Genomic DNA, 17,205 nt, shown 5'->3' with positions numbered 1-17,205 from the left:
CTTAGGGTTAAGTCTTAGGTTTAAGTGTTAAGGTTAAGTCTTAGGGTTAAGTCTTAGAGTTCAGTCTCTAGGGTTAGGGCTTTAGGTTGGGTCTTAGGGTTAGGTCTTAGGTTTAAGTCTTAGGGTTAAGTCTCAGGGTTAAGTCTTCGGGTTAAGCCTTAAGGTTGAGTTTTAATATTGAGTCTTAAGGTTGTGTCTTAGGGCTAACTCTTAAAGTTAAGTCTTAGGGTTATGTCTTAGGGTTAATTCTTAGGGTTAAGTCTTAAGGTTAAGTATTATTACCAGGAACAGAGGTATATTACTGTAGGGTCTTGCAACTTGGTCTTCTGCAAGATCGATCGATCGATCGATAGATAGTCAGACAGGCATAAAAATTACGCAATAGGTGGCCTAAATGTTTCAGAGATTTATTTCCATCAGTTTAGGTCGTAGAACTTCCTACAGTAGTTATCTATTTCCTCATGCTGCCAAGAACTCCATCGTGTTTGCCATCACTAGTACCAGTTGCTCTTTTCCTTGTTTCTTTGGGTAACTTTGGAGTCTTTGATGTAGAAACAGGCTAGTGTGATGAAATTTAGCACATAGGAATACTTCATGGTTTGCTGACTCTCCAGCAGGGGTTTCCTTCCTCCACTCCCTGCCTAGCTCCACCCCTGTTCTCTTCATTCCTCTGTCCCTCTCCTGTCCCTCTCCTGCCACCACACTGCCCCATCTCACCCCCCTCTGCTGCTCGACATATTAAGGGAACTAGATCTGTATTGAAAAAATTGGGGTTTCTCTTTCCTCTCCTGAGGATTTACCACCCAGAGCAGGCTCAGGTTCTGATCCTGCAAACTGCTCTCCAGCGCTTGGATGCTTGCTCTGGGAAACAAGGACAGCTGCTCAAATTCTTTTGCAGGCAGAATCTTTGTTTAAATTCTAGTTGAAATGAAATGAAAAGCTGTCATCAGTCCCACCTGTGGCACAGAGAGACACCTGTGTTTCATGCACATGTCTGCACAGAAACACATGCAGAGGGAAAAAAGCCCAGAACTGCTTTGTGCAAGGAAGTACGTAAACTCTCCCTATCAGCATTGCTGCTTTGAGCAATTGATTTGTTCTACAGTTATCTGACAAGCCGACATGCTGCCCATCAAATGAGAACCAGAATGTATGCCATTTGCAAGATGGGGCAGCAATAAGCTTTCAACCACTTTCCAGCAAGATCAATTCAAGCAAGGTTGTGTATTCATGGATTTTCTCCTCTGCAAAGCCATGAAGAAAACATGAACAGCACTCCCCAAAGGCAAAGGAGCAAACTGAGGGAGAGCAGCTCATTGGTGCCTTTCAGAGCTTCAACAGTCGGGAGAAAAGGGAAAAAACCCATACAAAGATAAAGAACAGCCAAGATGCACTTTTATAAAATGTATATTGGGACCGGTTCCACATCTCAGAATGACTTTCAATATTGCTTTGCATGGCTTTTAGACCAAGGCCTAAAGTGGCGTGATAGCTTCTGCTTCCCAGGGCATGAGAAGATCACTCAAATGAGCAACACAGTAACAAGTAAACACCAAAGGCAATAGCAGAGCTTACCGTTTCCCTCCACCGGCCACCAGCTGTGCAGTAAACCAGCTTAACACAGCCTCCCTAAGGATGGCTCTAAAGTCGCTGAAAAGGAAAAAAAGAAGGTAAGTTCTTCGCCCTGAATGTAAAGGCACCCTCTTGGCTCCCAGGCAGGTGGCACAGATGGCCCAGCAGGGTCATGTCCCCAAGTTCGAGGAAAGAGAAAAGAAATGCAGGACGTCTTAGCGGGGTGGGTTTGTTGCATCCTTTCCGTTTGTTGAAAGCCTGAGGAAGGATGTATTCCACGGTAGGACCGGTGGCACTTTAGACCTGAGGTTAAAAAAGTGCTGCCCTTCAGTGACGCTCCCCAAGCTGCTTTCACCACCAAACAGAAAAAGATTTGCTTTCTCCAGTATGGTAGGAATGATACCATAAAGTCGGTCAGGGAGAAAAACCCTCTAAGACTTGCTTGGAAGTTTCAGAAGGCAGGCATTCTTTATGGCAGTGCTGGGAGCACGGGGGAATGTTTCCTCTGAGCATGCTCACCCAGTTCCTCGAGGGTACGCACTATGGACAGCAGAGCACTTGCACACTCATAGCGCATTACACAGGCATTTTCAGTCAGGCACGGGATGGGTTACAAGTTTCATGCTTCTAACGCAAACGAGCACACACCCTCAGACAGCACTGCTGAGGTTTTTTACTAGCTCCCCGTGCTCCCCAAGCGAGGCCTTGCCCTCTCTCAGGGGGGTATCTGAGTCAGGGGTCGCGATCTCCCCCCACAACAATTACCTCTGCCCGACTTCCAAACAACTTTCTGCGGATCGCAGCACTCTATCGGCTTGTCTCCTCCCGCGGCCGTAACGTCCTCACCCAGAGGCTCTTTCTGCATCACTGAAGAGAATGGAGATCTTTTCCCCATCCATTCTTTGTTCCCCATCCTCCCCAAGGCTGACTCCCTGGATGAGAGGTCCCTTAATTCGTCACTTGTAACAGCTTTAGAGAGTCAGCTTGGCCTAACCTTTGTGCGCAGGTGTGTTTAACGTAGAGCTACACAGCAAATCAGAGCGTGGTAACTGGGCAGCTCAGACATCTTGTCCCTTTGCTGAGCCAGCAGCCTTCCCTTAACAGAATTGCTGGACATAAATGTATATACAGTGGAATCTGTATGGTGGCATCAAACGTCCCCCCAGACACCACATCCATCCCTAAAATCCTTCCCCCCAAACAACCCTGAAAGACTTCCCTTGACCCCCTTCGGCTGGGAGCCCCCTTGCAGCCAGTGCCAGGAGTCTCGGGAACTGAGAAATTCCCCTGGAGAAGGTACCAGGAAGGAATTCTCTTGCTGCTTCCCACCGTGCATGGCAGCCATGTGAGGCACAGCACAAGAGTTCTGCTCCCTGCTTTCTGTGGTGGGAAAATTGACACAGCACTTTTGAACTCATACAGAACCAAAAAGCATGGCTTGGCTAAGTGCAGCGCTGCTCCCCTGGAGAGGGTTCCAGGAAGGAATTCTATTGCTGTTTCTCACCCTGCCCTGGCAGCCATGTGAGGCACAGCAGAAAAGTTCTGCTCCCTGATTTCTGTGGTCAGAAAACTGACCTCTTTTCATTGGCAATAATGCACAGCCCAAAAAACTCACCTTGACAAAGTGCAGCAGTGCTCCCCTGGAGAAGGTGCCAGGAGGGAATTCTCTTGTTGCTTTTCACCCTGCCCTGGTAGCCATGTGAGGCACAGCACAAAAGTTCTGCTCCCTGCTTTCTGTGGTGAGCAAAATTAACCCTTCAGAGTTGCAGTCGTTAAGAGCCCAAAAAAGTCACTTTGGGAAAGTACAGCACTCCTCCCATAAAGAAGGTACCAGGAAAAAATTCTGTTGCTGTTCTCACCCTGCCCTGGCAGCCATGTGAGGAACAGCACAAAAGTTCTTCTCCCTGCTTTCTGTGGTGAGAACATTGACCCAAACCTTTTGCACTCATGCAGAGCTGAAAGAAAAAGTAAGTCTCGGGAAAGTGCAGCACAGCTCCCCTGGAGAAGGTGCCAGGAAGGAATTCTCTTGCTGCTTCCCACCCTGCCCTGGCAGCCATGTGAGGCACAGCACTAAAGTTCTGCTCCCTGATTTCTGTGGTGAGAAAATGGACCTCTCACATTTGCGATCACGCAGAGCCAAAAAACCCCTCACTGTGGGTAAATGCAGCACGGCTCCCCTGGAGAAGGTTCCAGGAAGGAATTCTCTTCTGTTCCTCACCATGCCCTGGCAGCCATGTGAGGCACAGCAGAAAAATACTGCTCCCTGCTTTCTAAAGTCAGCAAAATTGACCGTTCACAGTTGCACTCATGGAGAGACAAGACTTTCTTACTCAAAAGCAAAACCCAAAAAGCCACGTAGCCTTGGGAAACCCCTTGTCCTTCCGTGTGGCTGGTGACTTCCCATGGCTCTTCCACAAGGCAGGACAAATAACCATGAATTTGGAAGTCCACGTAATTTCAAGTACACTTAGTCCTCTGACAGTCACTACTTGTGGGCCAGCAGTCCTCTCACCCCTCCACAGATCTGCCTCTTAGTCCTCTAGCAGTCATTCTCCATGGAGGGACCACAAGTCCTCCATACCTACCTACCAGCTCACCAGAAATGAATCAGACCACACCAGAAGTGACACTGCCTGACCTGCAGGAGATATATTAGACCAGTAACGATGGTTTCAAGACAGAAAAAACACCACCATCCACCAGCACAGCAGAAAAACAACCAGAAGAAACATCGTACACAAACCAAAGGCCCCCATCCAAACCCCACAAAGGCAAAAGAGCTGAAAAAAGGCACTCTCCACAAAAAAAACCCACCACACAGTTCACAAGATAAGATAAAAATGCCATAACCCTAGGAACACAGGGCCAGCAAACCCAGATTCTGTCCATAACAATAACACACTTTCAACACTAACTCGCTTGACCTCTGGCATACCATAACCTTGTAGCCCCCAAACCCCAGCACGCTGTAGCCCTAAGGCAACACAAAATGGAACACAAAGTCCCTGGAGATCTCTGCCAAGGCCTTCAGGTGGACCCTGACCTCAGGCATCGCAACCTTGAAGTGGGAGACAGATGGAGGCACCAGGACATCACTGGCATCCATCTTCACACCCTGAAACAGTGCCTGGGATAAACGCTCCTGGGGACAGAGGCTGAGGCACCTGGAGGCTTTGAACTGGCCGGCCACAGTCACAGGGCTTCAGCTCATCATTTCTGTGTCAGAGCCACCAGGCAGGTGGCCCCATCCTGCCAGAGAGACCCCTCAGGGCACCTGTACCCAGCTCCAGGGGGCTGGATGCATAGCCTCGGATCCATGGGGGGAGGGGTGCTTTAATCCTGGGAGCAGGATTTCTAACAGTGCCCCTGAGGAGGAAAGCCCCCTCAGGCGTGGAAGCCTGAGAGACATCCCTGCGCTGCTCCACATGTCACCAAAAGCAGGGGCTGAGGAAGGCTGCTTTGGGGCCCGTCGAGGGAACCAGCTCCCCTGGGCTGCTCTGCGGCCACCGGCTGCCGTTGCTGTCGCGCGGGTCTCAGTGCTGCTCTGCAGTCGGCCGTCACCTCCCCGCGGGACACTCTCCAGCGCAGCACACGTCTGCACTGGCTCTCCCTGGGCACAAAGATCACAAGCGAGGGATGGGCTTGGCTTTGCCCCCAGTCCCAGGCTGCCACCAGAGAGACCTGCCACCCCCCGCCCCAGCTGTGCGATGTGGGCACCACGTGCAGCTGCAGCTGTGGGTCAGGGTAGCTGTGGGCAGGGGGCAAGCCCCGTGGCGGTGCCCCCGGCGCTGGCAGCAGGCAGAGCTGGGGAGAGCGAGGGGCAGCTCAGGGCAGCCGGCAGCCAGCGGCGGGGCCCGGCAGGGTGCAGCACCCTCAGCAATGCCCGGCTCCTTGCGCCTCGGCCCCAGGGCTGCAGCGCAGGGCTGGCCCCAGCCGGGGCTGGGCTGGGAACAGCCAGGCAGGGCCCCTGGCAGCCCCGGCACGCACCTGCTCCCTGCATGGGGCAGCCTGGTCCTTTGCAATCGACCCCGTGGCATCCAGAGAAGAGCCCTGCCCTGGGCCTGAGCAGGCAGGAGGCCTTCCTCGGCGTCCATCCCTCAAATCCCTCCCTCTGGCCCCCACAGTCCCTCCCTAAAACACTTCCCCTCGCCCCCAGTCCCTGCGAGCGGGGAATCCGCCTCCCCAGCTGTCAGCCCGGGTGGCGCAACCCCCCCAGGGCTCACCCTGCCATCCATGTGGTTCCTGGAAGAAACACCATCCCACCATGCCCGCAGGCAAACCGCTATCCCTATGGACACAATGGGGGCAGCCGGCACGGGGCGGAGGGGGGTGTCACTCTCGGGGCTATTCTAGTGAGCAACACTCAGAGAGGCCAAAAACTGGAGTGCAGGGGTGATGCCGGCATTACAGCCGGCTGCAAGCGAAAGGCACTAGATGGGCATGGGTGCTGCTGGGAGGGAAAGCGCCACGTCAGGACGGTCGGCAATCTCGGCTGGCTGGGAGGGAGCTCCATCGAGCGCTCAGAGTCGAGGCTTGAGATCCTTGCAGCCACGGAGATTTTTGCACGGAGAGCTGCGCTAAGCAAGGCTGGTTTATCACTTTGGCTGCAACACGAGCGTGCTGCACCCATGCATGTGTGCTTCCCCTGAGCCGACAGAGAACTTTCTCTCCTGGGCTTTGCTCCCTCTGGGACAGCGGCTGTGAGCGAGGCAGGGCTGTCAGATATGCACAGCAGGGGTCGAGGGGCTCAGAACGGATAAACCCCCCGGCCTGCGCCCGGCCCTGCCCCTCTCTTACAGCCTCCATGGCAGTTCCCCTTCAGCTGAATAGAACCATCAACGCTCTGTCTTCAGTGGAGTTTCTTGTACATAGAAAAACGGGACAGCACAAAGCATGAAGCAAAGCCATGAAGGTGGCACCTGATTTTAAAAAAGAATACATTCAGTACATCACAAAAAAATGCGGTGGAACGCACTCTTCCAATTGGGTTAGGCAGGAGGAAAATGGATTTGGAAAGCAAATAAGAATCGCTCACTTCAAGCTATAAGGTGGCTACTGAACACAGACTCTCCCGTGCATGTCCTGCTCATTAGTTCTGCGCTTTGGACGTGCCTGCGGTTTCCCTGAAGCACCCTCTCTGGGTTACTCTTCCAAAGGGGTTCCTGGGACATCTGCATAGGGGAGCTGCCTGAAGCAATCACCGTTTGTTATCCTGTCGGGTTTCAGCCAGGGCAGATAGCCTGTGCATGCAGGGACTACAAACTGCAGGCATCGCAACTTGTGGATCCCAAGAAAAAGGGGGTACACGATACGAATTTACAGTACAAGGCTGTCACTGAAACAAGCCATGTGAAGTGGAATATAGTACTTGTAGCACCAGTGAAATAGTGTACATTAAAAGAGTATTCATCTATATACAAAAAAGTCATGAAAACTTATTTTCAGGACATTTCTCAAGATCTTGAGAAATAGACCTCTGTTACTGGTAAGGGAAGAAGAAGTAAGAAACTAAAAAGTGTCCATCCCAATACACACACCACCACCACAAACACCACGACCCGCCCCCAAATTACCTCAGGTGATCCGCGGCCTTTTTAAAAAGTGCCAGCATCTAAAGCGTATGTAGTGACCTGGAACAACGTTGCTGCATATTTGCGATTCAGATGATACAGGGCAGCGTGAGGATTGCTAACATGGACAAAACTGCAGGACTTACTTTGCCTCTTTATTTCGGTAGCTAGGTAAATAGCTAAGGATTGAGGCTCTTGTGGCGAGGTGTCTGCTTACCCTTGAGCAAACAGTACTTCCGTAAGTGCAAAACCAAACCTGCAACGTTGGGAATGGCAGTTTCCTGCTGACACGCATTTTTTTCCAAAAGGCAGGTGTCTGCTTCCTATCTGGGGCCATCTTTGTGCACGCTAAAAATAGTTCATGCCCTTAGTGCAGTGTTCAGAGTTTTGAGAGATGGACAGCAGTGTCTGGTACACACCTTCTTCAGGAAGGTCAGGAAGGGCTTCTTGACCTTCCTGAATTTTTTCAGCGGTTGATCTCAAAAAGCTTTTCTTCTCTCCTTTTCTCTTCTGGTGTGCTTTCAGCCTCTTCTCCAGAGACCTGTTTTCCCTTTCCATTTCTTTGCTTTTCCTTTTCCTGAAACGAAAGACCCTGCAAACCTTGATATTCCACAGTGTTATTAGAGAGGTAAAGCCACGATCAACTGGAATCCGTTCTCGTTTTAAACAAAGGGAGCTCATTTTACCTTCTTTCCTCTGAATGGCTCATCAGCTGTTCCGGGTCTACCGAGGAGTCTGCTGTGCTCTCGGGGGTGGTTGGAAGCAAAGGTACAAGCGCCTGAACCGGAAAGGTTGAAGTTGACAGGTGGCAAGACACCTGGAGTAGTAAGCTACCGTCTCCCAAATTGCTACCTTAGCTCCTCAAATAAGATCCCTTTGGTTGCTTTGCATTATCCACATTTTGCACGGTCGTAAGATAGGCTTCAGGAGCTCTGATGAATTGGGATGATGGGCTGCCCCTTCTTGCGGGCTGGGGCACCACAAACTGGAGGGGCCTTGGAGGGTAGGACAGACCCTTGCCAGCTTCGTTCTGCTGGGCTTTCTTCTGCCTTCCTGGGACACGGTTCTTCCGTTATCCCTTGGGCAGCATTATCCCATTCTGGGGCGTGAGCCTTTTATTTTTAAATCTGCGATTTTGTATTTGACTTCTTGTAAGTATTTAGATTGATTAAGCACATTCCCAATGCATCTGAGAAACAACCTTTCTGGTTTTTCTTCTCTATCATTACAGGGTGGGAAAAGTCAAACAGACAAGGGATCTAATGACAGGAGGAGGCACAGCAGCTGCTTGGACCTATCAGAAACTACTGTCATACATGAGAAACGTGTCAGTGTTTGTTGGCCTGACATCCCTCTACTATTTCTGATTTCACCACCATACCTGCCCCTGCTTCTTTGTAGAGGATGAACAGAGAGGGTGCTGTGTGCACGAAGTCTTTTGCCTGGGGCTCTGCGTTTGCTTCACCTGCACGGCTCCTTTGATCTTCCAAACGCACCCGTGGAACACAAAAGCACGTGCAGCAAAGTGACCTCATGGAAGTGGACAACACCTAAACCAAAATCCACCAGCAGCACAATAAGGAATTGGACCAGAAGCCCCAGATTTTGAAAACCCTCAGCCCCTCCTCATACCTGTGCACCTGTCCACAGGTGCTGGCACCTCCTCGGCTGATGGAGGGGAGAGGCCGGCCACCTCCTCCCCAAAGATGTCCCCGCAGTTTTCAATCACAGACTGCACCAGCACGTTCCCCTGCACACATCAAAGCCTTGGTCTCAGCCTACGAGTTGTCTCCCTTTGAGCCTCCCAGTTCTCCCTGCCATCCCCCTGGGGAGGGAGGGAGGGAGCGAGCAGCTGTGTGTGGCACAGCTGGCAGCCCCGCTTGAACCACAGCAGCCTACGAGCAACAGTTAGCTGGTTGATGGTGAGAGTGCTCATCCTTCGTCCTCCATCAGGGTGCGGGCGTCTCCCGTATCACACTGGGACGCACAAAAGCCTCAGCAGGCCGGCTGCTGTTGGAGCTGCTGGAAAAGCTTTTTGGGCGAGCCGACGTATTTGTAGTGGCCAGCGTGGCAGTTTGCTTTATACCGTTGCCCTGAGCGTGGGCATGTGGAGAAACTGCCCGGCAGTCAGTGTGCAGGGATGACGGCTGCAGGGGACAGCAAGCTGCAGGTGATGGTCAGCGGCGGCACCGTGTCTGCCTGCGTGTTGTCCCGGCTCTGAGCTAATGGCGCTGCTCCCCAGTGGAGCATCCATCGAGCCTGAGCACAGGCTGTGTCTTAGCCAGAATCCGAGCAGGAGCTGAGGGGACAGTGACACCTCCAGAGGTGCCATCCGGCCCCCACCTCCCTGTGCGACTGTGCTGTGAGTCATAAAGCTCAGCCGTGAGGCCCACTGGCAAGGAGTCTGGGCCGAGGGATGATCCCAAAGTCCTCCCCTAGGATGCACCACCAAACAATATCTGCCCAGTCCCCAATTATCACATGGCAGACGTAGTCAGAAGAGAGGAAAGATCATTTTATTGAGGACATCAGCTGCAGGCTGGGGGCGGGGTGGCTACCCAGGAGCCCCAGGGCTTCGGGCAGGAAAACAGCACCTGCAACAATAAGAGCCAGGAAGCACTGCTAAAGCCACAAAGCCAGGACGAGGCATGACTTGGTTGCCCTTGCTTTGGGGAACGCTTTACAAAGGGCCTTGCCTCAGCACTCCCGCCCAAAGGACTGGTTCTCTTCATTTACTCCAGCAGCCCCAGCAGACAGTAAGAGCCGTACACAAGCAGCCTGCCACAGCAAGAAAGGATCTTCCTGACTTGCCGTTCAGTTCTCAAATGTTACGTTACTGCCTGTGGAACAGGGTTTAATAGGCTGTATTCCCAAGACCTCTGACTCTCCTTTACTGACCTGGGACCCCGCGTTCGTGCTTTTCCCAAATGATACTCGTTCTAGTGTTTGGTCCACAGTTCCCCGTTCTAGTATCTAATAGTGCATTCCACCACTTCATACGTTGACTTTTCAATCGCTTCGTCCGTCTCTGGCCGCCCCCCTCTCAGGGAACACGGAAACGCAGGTCGGGACTCCCCACTCACTTCACAGTTAAACTGTGTCTCTCACACACATCACACTTGCCGGGCAGCCCTCAGCCACACAGGCAGCATGTTACATACAACTCTAGGAATGCTGGCAGTTTGCGTTAGCACACAAAGTACGTGTTCCAATGAACAATTGCCAAAAACCAAGTTCTATTTTTTTCTGGCCCTAAGCAGGGCCCTAAGCAGGGGCCCTCTGCTCTGTTGCCCCAGAAGTTCCCCCAGTTTCTTACTGGAACTAGTAACTCCAGCTCATCAGTTCCTTGACCATGGCTTCAATCTGTTCCTGAGCCACATGCACATCTTCTGTAGGTCCTTCCAAAGTGATGTTATCCTCTCCTCCAGTGAATTTGATGTGAACCTTGAGGTGAAAGACAATGAATCTCTTAAGAATTTGCCAAGATCCAAGCCAGGCCAATGCTCTTGGTCAGGCCTACACCATCGATCCCTGCCACTAAGAGATGCGCCTCTTCCCAAAAAGCCCAAACAAAATCCCCACAATTTTACAAGTCAGTAACTTAACGATGTCGGCCATATGGCAGTGCCTAGAGCCCAAGGCTCTGGTGCTGTCCCGGTTTCTGCAAGGGCTTTGGAGAAGTTTACTCATCTAGCCTTTATCTAGATACCATCTAACTCACCAGGGAGAAGCCTTGCTGCACTCGCCATTTCCAGGTATCCTACTATATCAGTTCTCAAAACAGCACCACATAAAGCTTCCTTGGAAGGGCTCAACCCATGACAATACCATAGGATGAGCAGTGTTTGCAGCAGTAAAAGAGAGGGTTCCCTTGAACAGCAAAGATCTGTGTCATTTCCCCCTGGTTTTACCCACGCTAGAAGACACCTCTCTCTTCCGTGACGAGTGATCTGGACTAAACCTTTTTCTGCGCCGGGGGTGCTAAGCTAACCAGCTCATCCATACCTTTGGCATCTGCTGAGTTATTTTGGCCAGGTTCTGTCCTTTCTTTCCAATAAGGAAACGATGAAGCCAAGAGGGGGCAGAGACCGAAGAGACGGTAAAACTGTTGGCCTGAGAGACAGAAAAACAGAGAAGCTGTTTGATGGACAAACTGGAAGAGGCCTTCACAACAATTCAGTTCCAATTCCCATGCTGCACCTCCGGTATTGACTTCTAAGCTGCACCTCTAATGGCCCAAGAGAGAGCACCCCCGCTACACCTGTCAGTGCTCACAAATGTATCTTCATGGGACCTTCAAAGGAGGCCTAGCCCATCTTGTCAGTACCTTTGCATAGACTTCAGTCAATGCTTGCCCAAGTTTTTCAGGCTCGCCTCGCAGTATCAGCGTCTCCGAGCTACTGTCAATGGGTGGGATCTCGACAGAGACTCCAGTCTTCTCCAAGATCTCCTGCAGGGAATTCCCCTTGGGGCCGATGACATACTTGTGCTGGGACTTCTTCACCTCCACTGCAAGAGTAGTAGTCTTCTTTTTCTGTAGGGGCAGAGACACTGAGGCATCAATCACAAGGGGGCGGGGAAGGACAAGAGCGACAGGAAGAGGCACAAGATGCAGTCAAACTCTGCACCCAGCAAAGAGCAAAGCCAAGCTGAGCACAGTGGCTCGGCAGTACCCTAGCACCCCTTGGACCCCTGCCTACAGAAAGCCTTGTGCTCAAAAATTCACAGGGCAAGTACAAAACTAGCATGCTGTGCCAAGCTCCCTGGGACACGGCATGGAAGAGACCACACACACACACAGGCATGTCGTTGTCGTCGTCCCCGTCCCCCCGTTGGACAACAGGGTTCAACTCCCAGCCGTCTCCCAGGCAGTGCTGTAATGCAACACTGTGCAGGCTATAAGCCGATTGTTGAAATCCAGACTGGTACAAATACAGACCTAACCACGAGGAAAAACAGCCCAGCAACCCACAACAAGGATATTCACAGCAGCGTTGGCTGTGGGAAATAAACTGGAGTGACATTCACTCTTCAGCAACTTCTGCTTATGTAGCAGCTTTGATACTGTCAGCTGGCCACCACTGTAGACTTCACACTTCTTTCCTTCCTTAGTAGCCCCGGTGTGAACAAGAGCCAGGGGAGCTCTTGGTGGCCTGCTAATTCCCACGATACAGAAAAGCCAGAAATCTGTCACCTCCCGGATAGTATCAGCCCAGCTCCCACTCTGCCGAGTGAGGAAACGGTAGGATTCGGGGTCATGTACTGCAAGGGCTGCTGAGCGAGGTGCAACAGAGGGATGCACAAAAGTAGAACAAGAAGGGAAGAGTGCCTAGGAGCAGGTGCCAGGGGAAGGTGGGAAGCTTTATGGACCATCCGTACCTTCTCCTCATAGATCTTCTTAACTCGAGCCACAGCCTGGGCTAGTTGCTCCTTTTCTCCGCTGAAGACTATCTCTGTCTTGTTGACACTGGGTGGAGGAATGTTGATGCGCGTCCCTGTGTCCCGCATGAGCTCCCTCACCAGCTTGTTGTAAGGGCCAGCAATGAAAGGGTGGTACACTTTCTCCACGTCCAGCCGCTCCACGGCACGCTTATCCTGGAAGAGCCCGCAACAGACCTTGGTGGGAACTGCCCTCTGTATTACAGTCTCTGCCAGGCACAGCTAAGTTCCCAGGGGTGTCCTGCCTGACACTCTGGCCCAAGCAACCTTCTCAGTTTGCGGGCTTGTAGATCTCCACCTCTTTCCATCTACAAATACGGTTGCTGCTGCTGCTCCTTGTTTACGATATTCACCCCTGTGATCTCCTGCCTTATCTCAGCTGGCACCTAAGACGCTTCACTTCAACTATCAAATGCTTGTTTTGGCTTCAGAGATGGACAAAATGCAGCACAAGAAGTTTCAGGACCTGGCAGCGGTGCTCATACAGCCGGCGAGTGGCACAGTATACGTCTCCGTTCAGGCTAACGTTAGCCACTGACTGTAGCCACGGTGGCTGCAAACCCCGACTATACCGTGGGGAAGCAAAAAGGCTGACCAGGTAATGCCATGAGAGAGATCACAGTACTGAGGTACCTGCTCAGCGGAGATAAGCAGGATCTCGTGCCGGGCCTTCTCAATCCCTTCTTTAGTGCCGCTGATCTTGATCTGGTTGCTGGGGTCGTCTGGGCGGGGGATCTGCATTTTGGTTGCAGTTTTGAGCTTCAGGTCCTGCAGCTTCTCACCCTTCTTTCCAATGACAAAACGGTGGTGCTCCTTGGGGATGGCAACTGTCGCTGAAGCCTGCAGCAGAAGAACCAAGCATCTGTGAAAAGCCTTGCCTGCACTGGCAGATCCACAGGAACAGAGCCAGGGAAAGCAAGGTAGACGCTGCTCAGCGGTACTGCTCCTCAGAGCAAACACAACGCCTTCCCAGCACATTCTGTCTGAGGGCTGACACTGTACCAGTTGATCTACAGTGCCTCCATGCCAGGAGTATAAACCCCACCTTTCCCTCAAAACCCTTCTGTTTGCACAGGAGCAGTACTCTGAATTAGCAAAGGCCTTCCGACACAGACGAGGAGGTGCCTCTCCTCCAGTGTAAGACACCAGACAACAACTGAGATGGCAGCGCACAGCTGGAGTTTATCTGAACTCTGGCATCTGCTGCCAAGGCTACAGAGAACAAGACATACAGTATGACTCCTAGGAAAGAGAAATTCAACACCAGAAACCTACTGCAGGAGGCAGGCAGCTAGCAGATGCTTACCGCTACTTAAGTGCTAAGGTGTCTTCAAGTGTAGCACGTGCTGCTCCTGGGACTGCTTCTAGAAGGCCCCACACGGAAAAGGGGTCCTTCTCAATCTACCACTAAAGGGCTGCTCTATACAAGGGCTTCCTGACTTCTTCCCTTCTCACTGAGTTTTTACAGCTCTGGTAGCTGACGACTGCTATCGTGCTCTTGATCCCTGTGATTAGGCAACCACTAACAGCAATCAGACAATGAACATTCAAGCTATAATGGAAAAATAAAAGATGAAGAAAAGATCACTCGGTGTGACTTTTCAGCTCTGTGTTCCTGTCCTGAAGCCAGCCAAGCCCAAGAGAAGCTGGAATACAGACACACCTTCCAGACCTGGGGCCAGGGCAGAAGGAGGTATATTTGAGAACAGTGGCTCACGGATCTGTGGCGGCACGACCTGAACTGTTTTTTCAGATGCACATTGTGGATGTAGGGTTTCGTTCCTTTCTCTTTCCTCTGGCAGGGTATGACACAGGGGCTGAACAGCGCTAAGCAGACATGGTATTAACATTGCATTACCTACCTTTGGCATTATACTTTAAAACACACTGCAACACCTGGCTGCGATACATCCTAACAAGAGCTACCACCTTGACTATGAGCTCAAGAACCTTAAGGTAAGAGATCAAAACCTAGAGGACTGAAGCAACCGAAACAACAGGGTTGTGGCTCCTTACCAGTGTGCCTTGAGTTACACAATGCAGAACCCTGACCCGAAGCTTTCGGCTTTTGGCAGGACTTCCTTTTCTCTACTTTTCTTTCTCCCAGCCTTCCACGTTCTCCTCTGAAGGACTTCAGGAAAAGCACAGTCCCGTTCTCACACACTACTAGCTTTGTGTGTGAGGCTCCTGCACCCCCTCCAGCACCAGCACCTCAGCACAAAGTCACTGGTTGCAACTCAAATGTTCCGGAGATTGCAGACTCCACGCTTCATGCAACACCACGGCCTGTAATTACCTTGGAACCCTATTTTAAGCCTCATTCCCATTCCAAATTGCCAGTTGGGGGCTTTGAAAACGTACGGCAAAGCTGAATTAGTCATACCTCTTTGGCTTACAAGCACAGGGGCCCAAGGGTCTCAAAGCATTTGCGAGTCTTGGCGAAGAGCAAAGACGAAGGCAGAAACAGTTAGATGCCCTCACCTGAGTCTGCAGTCGAGCGACAATCTGCTTCCGAGCCTTCGTGACTGCTTCCGGCTTGCCAGAGACCACGATCGAAAGGCCCTGGTCCTTTGCGAGAGACAGCTCCAGGTGAGCTCCCGTCTTCTGCATGATGTCAAGGCAGATCTTGGCCTGCTCGCCTTCTCCAAACTGATTCATGCCCTTGTATTTCCTCTCCTCCAGTGGCACATGGAACACCTGCTCAGCCACGGGACAGACACAAGCAGGGCACAGCAAGGTGTCAGTGTGCTTTGGATTGTCAGTGCCTCCCTCTGCAATCCTCCCTTCAGGCCTGTTCCAGCTCTCTGTGCAACAGGGATGCAGAGCTTTGTCTGGGCAGTTTTTCAACACATCCCTCCCCCTCCAGAGCAGTCCTAGCATTCAGCTGCAGTCTTCCTTGTGCCCCAGGGCAAAGGACAGCAAAGAGGCAGTTACTCTGACACACTAAGGGATTTCATACTCCAGGGAAAGCTTCACTTCACCTACTTTTTGGAGGGATGAAAAGGAGGGAGATAAGACACCCACTCCCACCAACCTGAGTGATGACAGAAGCCTTTATTGGCCGGATTTTGCTCCAGGGCCCAGCAGGTTCCCAGGCAGCTTCCAAACATGCTGCTTTCTCAGGGAGCGCAGGGAAGGCTTCCTCGTAGGTGGGAGGATCCTTCTCTTCTTCAGAGTTTAAAGCTGTTACTGGGGTGAAGCAAACAAGGCAAATGAGATGCTCTCCCCACAGAAACGCCCCCATTCATAGGCAGTGCAACTCTACTGAGGCATCATCAACAAGGGACAACAAAGGACTTGTGCACTACTATTCATCCTGCTACAGTTATGCTTGTGGAGAGCAGCCGAGTCGGGAGCACAGCTGAGCTCAGCACAGCACAGACTGCAGTAGGTGCCGCTATGGATGCAGGAAGCAACCGTGCAAGTGAATGGTGGCAGCAAACACAGCACATTATCGCCAACTTTGTTGAGAGGAGCTTCATCGGGGGACAACAGGCCAAGCAGAAAGAAATCAAAGGGACACAGCAAGGCTGTAGGTCAGAAGGGGACAAGACAGACACATGCCCAGGAAGAAGGCAGAGAGAAGCAGAAGCACTCTAGTTGGGGCAGAGTCCAGGGAAGGCCTGCAGCTTATGTTCGACTCAGCTGTGCGCTGGGCTGTGCCAAGCGGGCCAGCTCGCAGCTGGAGAATGGGTGCCGAGACCCACCAGTGAGTCAGTCAATACGGTTATACTGACTTTCCCCAGCACCTGGCTGAGCAAAGGAGGAAGTGACAATCCAGCACACTGATCCCACGAGGCTCTCTTGCAGCCCAATGACCCATGCTTGCACATGCCCTGCCCCACGGCTGACAGCGTTGCTAGCCAGAGCTCTGTGAAGATCTGAGGCTTGCCTCCGCCTGGCCCTGCACTGTGCAGCACCACCGACGTGCTCCTGTTGGTGGAAAGCCGGAGTCTGGCAGGCCGCCAGCCTAGGAATGGCGAACGCCGTGCCTGGACACTTAGGGGGAGCCGGAGGCATGGAGCGAGCTTGGCTAACAGCAAGGAACCTTGCCTGCGCAGTCTCTATTTAGAGGCACACCACAGGAACTCAGCTGTGTCTTCTCACCTTTCACCTGCTGCTGCATCAAGGCACTGCGGTGTTCGGCAAAGCTCTCCTGGGTCAAAACTGCCACCGAGCTCATCGTCGACCTCCCCCCCACACACACAATCTGGGTATGCCACTGGAAGAGACAGAGGAGGCAACACTATTACCAGCACCATTCAAGATGCACACAAGTCACTCCAGGAAGGCAAATGACGTGTTTACTGAGCACTTTTCCAGCCGGCCTCTTGAGAAGCGCCTACAGGGCCAGTCTGCTGCCCTGTTCTCTTGCTGAACCACACAGAAACTCAGGGGGGATTTTTCCTCATAGCACAGTGGGCATCAAAACCAGAGCGCCTCGTTAAGAAGGCAGAGGATGTGCAACCTAAGAAGCCTCTCGGAAAGGGGGACACCCCAAGTTGTTAAAGCATACTCTCATTAATCTATCAAGTATTAATGGCGTGCAATTTTAAAACCAGTCTCCCAAGGTACACATAGGCAGTGCAAGACCCTTGTGGAACCCTGGAGAGAAAACAAAAAA

At 51.9% G+C, this 17,205-nt stretch overlaps 1 protein-coding gene across 1 annotated transcript; it reads right to left on the bottom strand.

The window, feature by feature from the left end:
- Positions 1-10,998: 10,998 nt before the first annotated feature.
- Positions 10,999-16,806, bottom strand: LOC129735033 (vigilin-like). The gene is made up of 7 exons (XM_055700415.1): positions 16,689-16,806; positions 15,616-15,770; positions 15,063-15,278; positions 13,215-13,421; positions 12,522-12,737; positions 11,470-11,676; positions 10,999-11,255 (listed from the first exon to the last, which is right to left on the bottom strand). Exons 1-7 carry the CDS (start codon positions 16,762-16,764, stop codon positions 11,124-11,126), a joined length of 1,209 nt encoding a protein of 402 aa, XP_055556390.1. The 5' UTR covers positions 16,765-16,806; the 3' UTR covers positions 10,999-11,123.
- Between the last annotated feature and the right edge of the window lie 399 nt (positions 16,807-17,205).

The sequence above is a fragment of the Falco cherrug genome, unplaced genomic scaffold, assembly GCF_023634085.1.
Source record: "Falco cherrug isolate bFalChe1 unplaced genomic scaffold, bFalChe1.pri scaffold_108, whole genome shotgun sequence".
NCBI lineage: Eukaryota > Metazoa > Chordata > Aves > Falconiformes > Falconidae > Falco > Falco cherrug.
Note: the sequence above shows the minus strand (reverse complement) of the source record. Positions and strands in the feature narration are given on the sequence as shown.